Source organism: Staurois parvus, unplaced genomic scaffold, assembly GCF_062004578.1.
Source record: "Staurois parvus isolate SC_StPar_1 unplaced genomic scaffold, SC_StPar_1.0 ptg000184l, whole genome shotgun sequence".
NCBI classification, from domain to species: domain Eukaryota; kingdom Metazoa; phylum Chordata; class Amphibia; order Anura; family Ranidae; genus Staurois; species Staurois parvus.
This window is the reverse complement of record NW_028317980.1, coordinates 8,047,845-8,060,938: the sequence shown is the minus strand read 5'-3', so window position 1 is coordinate 8,060,938 and position 13,094 is coordinate 8,047,845. Positions and strand designations below refer to the sequence as shown.

Here is a 13,094-nt window from a genome sequence, read left to right as displayed (position 1 = left end):
CTACCCAAATAAGAAATGTAGCGGCATAATTCAGACTCACAAATGGCAGGTTTAACGTTGGAAATTCTGTCCTTAATTCTATGTTCTAACATTTTGCTTTCAACACATCAATTTCAAGGACAACATGTTCCCTTGCCACCTAATATATCCCACCCACTTTCAGATTCCATTGTGACAAGATAATCAATGTTATTCACTTTACCTGTCATTGGTCATAGACGTTATGGCTAATTGGTGTATTTGTTAAATATCCGCTTTCTGACCCCCTCACCTAGGAGTATGGCGGCAGAGCGACTCTCCTGTGCCAGATAACGTATCTAGTACGTGATCCAGCAGTTCCGGGTAGCAGGCACGCCAGCTGTGATTAGTCACAGCACAAGCCAATCAGTGGGTGCCGGACAATGATTGGGGAGAGCTCTGTCAATGTACACAATACAGAGCTCTCTCCTGTCAGTGGGCATGTGTTGTTGTGGTTGTTTTTATTTTTCCCTGCAAGGCAGGGAATACAAACTGGCACATCCCTTAGTGAAAGCATCTCATAGTACACACACAAACACTGGTTAGGCACACATTTAACCCTTCGATTGCCCTAGATGTTTAACCCCTTCCCAGCCAGTGTCATTAGTACAGGGACAGTGTATATTTTTTAGCACTGATCCCTGTATTCGTGTCACTGGTTCCCGTCAAGTGTTAGATTTCCCGCCATATTATCACAGTTCCGCCTTACATTACTGATCACTGCCATTACTAATATTTAAAAAATAAATAAAATTCTAGTAAATACACCATAGTTTGTAGACGCTATAACTTTCATGCAAACCAATCAATATAAGTTTGGGATTTTTTAACCAAAAATATGTGGCCTGAATTTATGAAGAAATTAGATTTTTTTTATTTATTTTGTATTAGATATATTTTATAGCGGAAAGTAAAAAATTTTTTCTTTTTTTTTTTTATAATTTTCAGCCTTTTTTTTTTTTCCATGAACGCGCCATTGTCAAAGTAACGCAGTGCCAAGTAGCAAACAATTGCCTGGTAATGATGGGGGGTAAATCTTCCAGAAGTCAAGTGGATATTCCACTTGAAGCCTCCATCAGAAGCCTGTGTGACAGGAGCACAATTGGGAGATAGAGATGCTAGCGTTCTATAACAGGAGGTGATTTATCAGGAACCTTAATGGCAGGATTACTAGGCATTTTAATGAGACCCCTGGGTTTAAAAAGATTGCAGTGGCTTTTGAAATTACTTTAACTTAGTAAATGTTGAACACAGCCATTTGGTTTACATCTACTTCAGGTTGTTTGTTTGGATAATGTAATCACTCTTCCACAAACAGTGACTGGTTGTTGCACTTCTCTCTGTGATAATTGCAACTAAAGGCTTCCTGTAGCTGTCCACCAGATCCTGCTATCACAGTGGAGCAAAGTTGATTTATTCTTCCATAAACGTCTACTTTAGCTCAACAAAATCTGCAGGTCCGCAAGCAATAAGATTCTCTTGAGTTTTTGCTGATACCTCCATCACAAAGATCCTTCAAATTAAATGATTATATTAAGAAAGGGAAATTCGTACATAAATGGTCATACACCTAAGGGAACACATCTTGCCAAAACTGCAGGGGAGTTCACCGCATGTTGAGGACAGCAGCTCTTTTTAAAATTGGCCCTATGGGGGGGGGACAGTCGGCCCTATGGGGGGGAGGGGGACAGTCGGCCCTATGGAGACAGTCAGGATTTTGCATGATAACCAGCCATAATGGCCTAAATTCTAGCATGATATTTCTTGCTACATGAACTGTGCACACTTTAGTCAGCTGATGACCAGCAATGAGTTGGACTGTTATAACCACCCTGTGAAATCACTCCAGCATATATTACCCCTGTCATTCCCATTGCAGTGTTCATTTGCATTAACTGTTTATTGCCCTACCGTTCACAATCCTTACCTGCACACTGTCATACCCACCACAATCCTCTCCTGCACATACTGCTCACTGTTGTACCTTCCACAATCCTCTCCTGCATTTACTTTCCATTGTCCTACCCTCCGCAATTCTCTTCTACGCATAATTCTCACGGTCATACCCTGCCACTATCCTCTCCTGTATATACTACCTACAGTCATACTCACCACAATCCTCTCCTGCACATACTGTCTATTATCATGCCCGCCACAATCCTCTCCTGCACATACTGCTCATGGTCATACCTTCTACAATCCTCTCCTGCACATACTGTCTACTGTCGTATCGTCCACAATCTTCTCCTGCACATATTGACAATAGTCATACCTGCCACAATCCCCTACTGTACATACTACCTACTGTCATACCTGCCACAATCCTCTCCTGCACATACTACCTACTGTCATACCTGCCACAATCCTCTACTGTACATACTACCTACTGTCATACCCGCCACAATCCTCTACTGTACATACTACCTACTGTCATACCCGCCACAATCCTCTCCTGCACATACTGCCCATTGTCATACCCGCCACTATCCTCTCCTGTAAAATACTGCCTACTGTCATATCCTCCACAATCCTCTCCTGCACATACTGCCAATAGTCATACCTGCCACAATCCTCTCCTGTACGTACTACCTACTGTCATACTCACCACAATCCTCTCCTACACCCTACACATACTGCCCATTGTCCTACCCTCCACAATTCTCTTCTACGCATAATTCTCACGGTCATACCCTGCCACTATCCTCTCCTGTATATACTACCTACAGTCATACTCACCACAATCCTCTCCTGCACATACTGTCTCTCATCATGCCTGCCACAATCTTCTCCTGCACATACTGCTCATGGTCATACCTTCTACAATCCTCTCCTGCACATACTGACATAAGTCATACCTGCCACAATCCTCTCCTGTACATACTACCTACTATCCTACCCGCCACAATCCTCTCCTGTACATACTACCTACTATCCTACCCGCCACAATCCTCTCCTACACATACTGTCTACTGTCATAACGTCCACAAATCCTCTCCTGCACATACTGCCAATAGTCATACCTGCCACAATCCTCTCCTGTACATACTACCTACCAGGGGCGGACTGACAACTCATGGGGCCCCCAGGCAATAGGGGATCATGGGGCCCCTGTGTCCTTGCCCAAACTCAAAAAAGCCTATGAAAAAGGTATCAGGGAAATCTCATGGGGCCCCCTACTGACCGTGGGCCCTCGGGCAGTGCCTGAGTTTCCAAATGGTCAGTCCGCCCCTGCTACCTACTGTCATACCTGCCACAATCCTCTCCTGTACATACTACCTACTGTCATACCCGCCACTATCCTTTCCTGTGTAATACTGCCTACTGTCATACCCGCCACAATCGTCTGCTGCACATATACTGCTCACAGTCATACCCTCCTGTACATACTGTCTTCTCTCATAGCCTTCACAATCCTCTCCTGCACATACTGCCCATTGTCATACCCGCCACAATCCTCTCCTGCACATACTGCCCATTGTCATACCCGCCACAAGCTTCTCCTGCACAGCACACGGTCATACCCTCCTGTACATGCTGCCTTCTGTCATACCCGCCACAATCTTCTCCTACACATATACTGCTCACGGTCATACCCTCCTGCAGTTGTTGCCTTCTCTCTTACCCTCCACAATCCTCTCCTGCACATACTGCCCATGGTCATACCTGTCACAATTGTCTCCTACAGTCATATCCTCCATAGTCCTCTCCTGCAGATATTCATCACATTATTTCTAGTTCTATGTATAAAGAACATTGTTTCTAATATCCCTATTCTTGCCCATTATGGAATGTATAAACCTTTGCTTGTATAGAAGATGAATATCTAAAAGATCATGAGTTTGACACGGCTGTTCCATAGCATCAATAATTTTGCAGCCACTCTTAGTTTATGTACTTCTTTTTGGATCATTGCCTTGCGTTATCTGAGCCATTGATCAAGTTGTATTACCTCCTAAGGTTTGGCGTGTTGTCTGAGATTTTGCATCATTCACTTCACTTATGCACCTCTGCTCTATACGGTGCCTTATTTTTGTTGTGTTGTTCTATTGATCATCAAACGGAGGCTGTTAATAGACCAGTTTTTACTTCCCTAGCTACTGTATGGATTAACTATATCGCCGCCACAGGGCAACCCTGTGGTGTGTCCCGCCCAGTTTTAACTCTAGTAATACATCAGCTGATATTATCCATAGATTTTGTGACATAGGTTACTACTACAAGGCAGTCCAGCAATTAATCATTAGAGGGGCCACAATGAAGGTTGATGTTTATAGGCAATCTTTATGGGAAGGAATGATGGATGGTGTGTATGGTGTGAAAAATGAGCATATCTACTATTGTCTTTTCAAGGGTCAGTCTACCCGAAAGTTAGTTGGATACATACTGTTTATGTAAACCAGGCATGTCCAAAGTCCGGCCCGCGGGCCATTTACGGCCCGGGGGTCGGTTTAATACGGCCCTCCAACAGCCCTCCCTGCTCTGTGTAATGTGGCCCTCCCACGGCCCTCCCTTCTATGGCAGACAGTCTTCTGCTTGAGAGCAGTGCGCATGCGTGACTGCGCCGCGCTGGGAGCGACAGAGGGTGGTGACATCAGGGCTGGGCTTCCAGCGTGAAGTGTGTTTCTCTTCCCCTCCCGGCTGCCGAGCAGAGACTTCAGCTCCAGCTACCTTTTTCACCCTTCACATTAGTGCAGGTAAGTTTTTTTTAAATTTATTTTCAATACGTTGTGAAAACTCAGCTGTCAGTTGATCTTAATGTTATGAAATGAAAAGTATGTTGTTTGCAATTAACTTGGCATAAAATAATTTATTTGCATTTAATTGTAATGGTTCAAAGAATGTTCGGAAAAATGTTCGGCCCACCACCATGTTCACTTCATCCAATCTGGCCCTCTTTGAAAAAAGTTTGGACACCCCTGATGTAAACCTAATATACATAAGTGAAAAGGACCATGATGAAACATGTTAAGGTCACATCCTGTTTTTAACCTGATGTAAACAAAGAACATTGACCATGTTCCAGAGGCTTCCTTCTGAGCACAGGAGCCTGTAGGAACTTGGTAAAAGAGAAAGCAGGGAAAGGTGATATAGAAAAGGCAATAACTAAAGAAGGGAAAGAAAGGAGAAAATGAAAAGCAGATAAAGGGAGAGAGCTTTTTTTGGGGATTGGGTGGCCAATTAGAAGCCCAGCTGGAGAGTTCTGTTAAATAGCTGATTGATTTGGGACAGGTTCTCCATTGTTTCTGCATCAAAATTAAAGTGTAGCTAAACCTACATCATAAAAAAAAAAAACCTATCAATAAATGCTGTGTTACATGATGTTCGTACTCAGTCACTATGAGATTCATATTCTGTATTCTGCAAAAAACCTGGTTGATCCTGCTGCACTCTCTCTATCCACCTGCTTGTTCATGTCCCCAAATCGGTTAGGGATTTTGCAGCTATAGAGGCAACTCTGCACATGCTTAATTTCCAGTGAGTTTCTATGCCAAGCATTTCCTCCCTATCTCTTTTGAGCAGCCCATGTGACTATAGAGTCACACATGTGGACATAGAGTGGTAAATGACAGCCCACTCCCTCTCTCCTCCTCCATACCCACTAACCAGCTAAACACAATGGGTGTTGGGATTCTACATGTAGATTAATGGAAGAATTATCTCCGTTATTCTAAGAAACGGGCTGGAGGGGCGTGAGCCTATGACTGGCAGAAATCCACCCACATCACGTAAAGATTTGATTTCAAATATATATTTGTATGATGATTTAAAACAGTTTATTGATTTTATTATTTTTACTCTGTATTCCAAAGGCTGTTTTGGTTTTTTTCTTTTGTTTTTTTTTTTTTTTTGAACATGTGACTGGCAGCAGAGGACTTGACGCTCCTCCTGCTTATGTTTCCCTGCTGACAGGCTGGGAAAGAGTTGGGTCATGTGACGGCTGTATGTCAATTAGGAAAAAGGTACTTAGATGGGTTTTTTATTAAAATAATTACAGTGCCATCATCCACATACGAAGGAATTGTTGAAATTAAACGGTGTGTGTTTAGTATTACTTTAAAGAAAGGGGTTGATGTTCAGTAGTAGGCCATCAGCTTCAAACATAAATGTTTATAAACTGTTGCATACCTTTACAGACTACATAGTTGATGTTTTTGGAACTGCAAGAAGAAAGTGGATAAATACTAAAACATTGTGTCTATTAGAAATAAGGGATACCCCTAATATGGGCAGGTTGCAACCCTTGTATGGATTAGAGTACCTCAAAATTATCTGCCTGGGGTCCTAGAACAGATAGCTATGGCAGATTTCCAATGCTTGCTATTGCAGAAATAAGAGAGACCAACCCTGTGGCCCCATAGGGCAGCACGCAGTCCCCAAAGCTTTCATAGTGGTGGACAGCCCTAGAATGGGACAGCAATCCCTTATATTGTTCCTCAAGAGAACCTATCAGGGAAGCTGTTACCTGGCATAGCTGAGGCTCCCACGGGGTGCTGGAGGTGTGCATTGCTCCATATTAAGGAGTCATAGAGGAATGTACTAATGCTGCACAAGAGTGCTTGGTCCTAGTACTTCTTTCAAGGTTCATGGCTATAATAGTCTGTAGCACTGCCTTGTATTCAGCTGTGACTAATACCTTCTGTAAGCCCACCTTTCAGGCAGCTAGACATTGGCTTGGGAACCAGTTGGTTGACGTCAGGTCCAGCCTCGTACTGATTAGGAAATCAATGTTCTGGAAACTGTTGGCTTCGTCTTGTCGTTTTTTTTTTTTGTTTTTTTTTAACGCCCAAAAACTGATTTAGTAATCAACTACATATCACTACATAATTTATCTGAAAGTGGACATACTGTTGTTTAATTAAAGTTGTGTGTCCTTAGAGATGCTCTTCGGGCCGTGTCGCAGAAAAAGGACGTTGGGGAGAAAGTTGCACAGCCAGTTCAGGCCACACAAGCAGAAAAGATGGCACCAGTAACTACATCACAGCCGTTAGTATCTTCACCGCCAGCTTTTCCACGTCCACCTGACCCACCAATGTCTTATCCTGGGATGCCGTCTGCAGCGGTAAGAGTGTCCGTTTGACGTTTATACGCAGCCAGAGAATTTCCTTGTTCTTGTGTGTTCTCCTTTTGTATGGTTTTAGAAATATTTTCTAACAAAGAGCCACTTACTTAATTCACTGCCCTGGGGGAGTTTACAATCTTATGCTTTAAGCACTGCTGTAAAAGTGCAGATTCTAGCACAAATTTATCTGAAGAGGACATTTGCCATGATACAGCAGTGCTAACTACTGGTCCCTCCTCTTTGGGGGTGCCCCTATGGAAAAGAAAAAAAAAAAGCTTCTGTTGCTTTAAAGTGGTTCTAAGGGCTGCATGTTTTTTAACCTTCTGTGTGCACCCCCCCCCCTCAACTCTTACTTGAGCCCCATCCCGATCCAGCAACGTCCATGAGAACCTCGTTTCTCCAGGGACTCTTACTCCTGGTTGGCTGAGGCAGCAGTGGGAGCCAATGGCTGTCAGTCACAGCCAGTGAGCCAATTGGGAGAGGAAGGGGTGGGGCCACACCTTGGCTCTGTGTGTGAATGGGCATAAAGAGTCATGACTCGGTACCCCTATAGCAAGCTGCTTGCTGTGGGGCCTCCCAATAGGAGGGATGAGCCAGGAGCACCAGTAGAGGACCCAAGAAGCCAAGGATCTGGGCTGCTCTGTGCAAAACCTCTGCACAATGCAGGTAAGTATGACATGTTTGTTATTAAAAAAAAAAATAAAAAAATACTAATAAAAAAAATAATAGTATCACTTTAAAGCATGATAAATACCACAATGCTTTTGTACTGTATTTGGTCCCATTCTATGTTGTAAAATACCTGGTTAATCCTGCCTGTTCCTTTGTCCCCTCTAGGTGTACTGACCATGGTTATCATGGCTGCTGATCCATGATACGTGTCTCCATCACCCCCTGTGTGCTTAGTTTCTCACTCTCCCTCCCTGCCTGTCATTTCTGTGTGTGAGTCGATCTCCTCTCCTCCTGCCGCTGTTCCCTGCTGCTGTAAAGTAACATTTACAAATAATTGGCATCCCCTCTGTTGTATGAAGATATAAAATACTGTGTGCTAGTTTTTTTTTAAATTATAACCCTAAATACCTCTTTGCACAGCACCACTGTGCGTTCACATGATCTCCCTTTGCTGGCTGGCTGACATTAAAGGGGAATCTCAGCCCCTCCCACTGCTCTCCTTAGATCAGGGAAGGAGGGCGGAGGGAGGTCACATGACTGCACAGTGGCGTTATGCAAAAAGGTATTTTGGATTATATTTTTTATAAAACCTTGACACACAGTACTTTATATCTTCATACAACAGAGGGTATGCCAGTTATCTGTAAGTCTTACTTTACAATCACTTTAAGTGTGCAAAAAATTGTTTCCAAATATAGTCCAATTAAAATCCGCAGTGCTTAATCCTTGTGTGTGCATCCATGCAACTCTGACTGCCAGTGAGTCCATTGGTCTTCACAGTGATTGTGGCTCTACCACCTCTGTGCCCTTTTTGGGTGGAAGCTCACATATTTTGTTGGACCTCATTTTTCAAGTAAGGTCAATCACAGCTCAGTTTGTCGTTCCTCCCATTGAATTCTATGAAGTGTGGTACATTCTTGCTCCCTTGTTGTTCACACCATCCAGCTTATATAATCAGCAGCCCAGTTAGAACTTGGGAGGAACAACAAATTGAGTTGTGACTGACCTTAGTTGAAAAAGGAGGTCCATCAAAATAGCAGAGACTGGCCTTATTTCAATCCATGTATATGACCGTTCCCGATCTAGACAAGTTAGTCTAATTATCGACGTCTCTTATATTGGGAATGCTGGAAAAATTTCATTTGATCAGCACCTTCGGCCAATTGGCTGCAGTGCTAATCAGTGCAGGGGCGGACTGACCACTCATGGGGCTCCCGGGCAATAGGGGATCATGGGGCCCCTGTGTCCTTGCCCAAACTCAAAAAAGCCTATGAAAAAGGTACCAGGGGCATCTCATGGGGCCCCCTACTGACCCCGGGCCCTCGGGCAGTGCCCGAGTTTCCAAATGGTCAGTCTGCCCCTGAATCAGTGTATTCTAACAGCGGAGGAGTGCCCATCGTCCCTGCCGTCAGAATATTAAAGCACAGCGACTAGGATTCCTCTAAACGCCTTTTTGTGTAGATGGGGGAATCCGTTTTTTTTTTTTTATGATCATCCTTCTGGCTAAATAAAATAATCTATCTATTGCCAGCTTTAGTCTACCCTATATACTAGCTCAAGTGGATATATGTGAAAGAAAAGGGGGTGGGGGGTCTTTAAAATCACAGTTTATATCTATACACAAGCCTGTGATGTCACTAGACACAGTACTTTGGAGAGTCCATGACAGATATTAGTAAAGGGAAAAAAAATATCTGAAGAAAGGCCACAGCTCAATCATACATTACAAAGACATGCTCTGGCCAGTGACTTGAAAGATTCACCTGTGAGCTGTCTTTACTTTGGACCAGGTATTTTATATCCCATTATATCTCAGTGAGAAAACCTTGCAGAGTTGCGTTGGGTGTGGCCAGTTATGATTTTCCACAGTCTCTTATTTTACAATGCCAGAGTTTACAGCCTGTATGTATCACTTTGCTTGAGGTGTCTGCTGACTACAGCATATGACGTTGGTGACGTAATTATGAATGCATTATCTTTAATGCCCCCTAATCTCACCCCTTTAGGCAACATTTTCTGAAATACCAACCAGCAACATCCGAAAGGTTATCGCCAAAAGGTTAACGGAATCTAAAACCACCATCCCTCATGCCTATGCCAGCACAGACTGCGACCTTGGAGCGGTTCTCAAGCTGAGGAAGGAACTGGCTAAAGGTCAGTAAGCAGGTTCATAAGGAATCACACCGGAGGGCGGGGGTCTGGCACAGGAGCCAGTTATTCCCAAGTAAACTAATTTGTGTGTGTAAACTATATGCTCCAAGTGCAGCCATAAGGGTGATCTCTTCTATAAAAACTGAAATAAAAAGGGGGTGTAGCCCATAGCAGCAAATCGGATTCCATTTAGTTTTCCCATTGCCAACTATGAGGTATGACCTGATTGACTGGCTGTAAGCTGTATTCTTTTTACCTTGACCTGTTTATAGAACTCTACAAAATCATGTCAAATCTAAAAAAAAAATTTCACATTTTATATGAATGTGATTTAGCTTAAAGTGTTATTAAACCCACAACAGTAAAATCAGCCTGTATATGCAGTAAAGCATGCTTGTTATACTTACTGTGGAACCTAAGGGGTTAATCATATTGTGTAAAAAGGTTGTTTGATCCTTTCTTCTCTGATCCTCCCCTTCTTCCAGTCTCCAATCCATCGGCTCATAATACAGAGCTCTAGGAGTCGCACTGCACATGCTCAATTTGGTGTGTAAAGCTAGAGAGCTTTTTACTTTGGGGAGGGTGCATGTGATCAGCACAGGGCCTATCAGCCGTGTCCAGACAGAGGGTCAGGGGTTATGTAGGCTCATAGGACAGTCAGAGCAGAATGAAAACTCTTCCTACAAGATTAACGAGTGCTCTGTAGAACATTTAATAGAAGTCACAAGACTGCTATATACTGTTGATGAGAAAAGGTATTTAGAAGTTTATATTTCCTAAAATAATTGCATTTCCATGTTCTGTGTACTGTGGGAGGCCAGATATGGTGAATGGGGGTCCTGCGTTTAGTAACTCTTTAATGCAGAAAATTGTATAACTGAGTATTAATGTTTCAAATCCCGTGTTATGTGTGTTTACACAGAAGGTCTGCAGACCCCGGAATTTTTGTGAAGAGACTTTGCCAGTAGAGCCTCTGAGAGATGCACTATACAGCCAGCTCTCAAAATTGATTTCAGATGTTTTCATTGAAGGGTGCTAGTAATGCTACAGAATGCAACGTCATTGTAAAGAATTTAGCATTTCTAACTGTATGGTTTAGGATAGGCCTTCTTCTGTTCCAGTATGGCTGTGCACAAAGCCAGCTCCATGAAGATATGGTTTGATAAGGTTGGTTCGGAGAAAGCTGAGTGCCCTACACAGAGGCCTGACCTCAACCCTACTGATTACATTTAGGATGAACTTGACTGCCAATTGCAAGCCAGGTCTTTTCATCCAACATCAGTACCTGACCTCACAAATATTCTTTTGGCTGATTGGGCACAAAGTCCCACAGACACATTCTAAAATCTTGCTGAAATTCTTCCTAGAATAGTGGGGCTGTTAAAGGATAAGTTCACCTTTTTGGACAAAAATAATAAATGCACATTTTTTTTTGCAGGTAACAAAATGTGCATTTATTTTTGTCCAAAGGAGCCTAGAAAGCATTACCATGCAGGTCTCCTGCACACCTGTCAGAATATCTGCTTGCCGTACGGGATGTACGGTCAAGCAGATATACTGACAGGAAGCTTCAAGGACCTACCATGGCGTTCCACAGCACCATGGTAGTTCATTGAAAACTACAAGCCGCCAGCCGCTAAGGCTGTCAGGACTTGTAGGCTTTCATTCATGGAATTCTGTGAAGTTTCCCCGTACTATCTGTCAGAGGGAAGGGGGGCGGTGGGTGTGGCTGCAGCTACGAAAACATGTTACATGTTCCACATAAAAACGTGTGGAGCATGTAACATGTGCCAAAGGTGAACTTATCCTTTAAGCTTTAATGGCAGACAACTTTATATTAATGCCATGGTTTTTGAATGAGATGTCTGACAAGTCCAGACAGATGTGGTGGTGGCCAGTTGTCTACAAATTTTGGCCACATAGTGTACTGCATATAACAGGCTGAATGAAAATTTTGAATCTTTTGTTTTTCACATCATTAGTGTTCCAGCTGTTACATGCTATTTTTGTGCTGCAAGCGAAAGTGCCTTCTATAACATTATGGATTTTTATTTGAAAAACAAAACCATTGATGGCACAATTGTATGAACTATTTTCGTTTTTCACTTGACAGAACTTTCGGATTTCCATCCCTATACCTAATGGCAGAGGTCTGTGTGTCCCTCCATGTATAAGCCTCCCCAGACCATCACTGACCCATCACCAAAACGGTCATGCTGAATGATGTTACAGGCAGCATAACGTTCTCCACGGCTTCTCCAGACCCTTTCCCGTCTGTCACATGTGCTCAGGGTGAACCTGCTCTCATCTGTGAAAGGGACAGGGCACCAGTGGCGCACCTACCAATTCAGTGGCAAATGCCAATCGAGCTCTATGGTGCCGGGCAGTGAGCACAGGACCCACTAGAGGATGTCGGGCCCTCAGGCCACCCTCATGAAGTCTGTTCCTGATTGTTTGGTCAGAGACATTCACACCAGTGGCCTGCTGGAAGTCATTTTGTAGGGCTCTGGCAGTGCTCATCCTGTTCCTCCTTGCAAAGGAGCAGATACTGGTCCTGCTGATGAGTTAAGGACCTTCTACAGCCCTGTCCAGCTCTCCTAGAGTAACTGCCTGTCTCCTGGAATCTCCTCCATGCTCTTGAGATTGTGCTGGGGGACACAGCAAACCATTTGGCAATGGCACGTATTGATGTGCCATCCTGGAGGAGTTGGACTGCCTGTGCAACCTCTGTAGGGTCCAGGTATCTCCTCATGCTACCAGTAGTGATGACACTGATCCTAGCCAAATGCAAAACTAGTGAAACACAGTCAAAAAATGAGTAGGGAAAAAAATGTCAGTGGCCTCCACCTGTTTTGGGGGTTGTGTCATTGTTGCCCATCTAGTGCACCTGTTGTTAATTTCATTAACACCGAAGCAGCTGAAACTGATTAACAACCCCCTCTGCTACTTAACTGACTAGATCAATATCCCAGGAGTTTCATTGACTTGATGCTAGACTCTGATTACAAAGTGTTCCTTTAATTTTTTGAGCAGTGTTCATAAATAATAAGTAATGCATAAGCTGTGTATATCTTCTCTAATTCCCATATAGTATATCACTGCATTCCACTATTTGTGATACTTCACAACAACATATATGGTGATACCCACCACCATTCACCACTGTGCTCACCTCCGAGATTGGACACGTATA

The 13,094-nt window shown here is 43.4% G+C and overlaps 1 protein-coding gene across 1 annotated transcript in view; it reads left to right on the top strand.

Moving 5' to 3' along the window:
• Nucleotides 1-13,094, top strand: part of LOC149462171 (pyruvate dehydrogenase protein X component, mitochondrial-like) — a gene marked incomplete at its 5' end in the record, with an annotated part of 87,964 nt that overhangs the window by 26,250 nt on the left and 48,620 nt on the right. The window contains 2 exons of the mRNA XM_089677357.1: nt 6,895-7,078; nt 9,757-9,904. Of these exons, the coding sequence (XP_089533483.1) occupies nt 6,895-7,078; nt 9,757-9,904 (332 nt within the window). The remainder of the gene's footprint in view (nt 1-6,894; nt 7,079-9,756; nt 9,905-13,094) is intronic.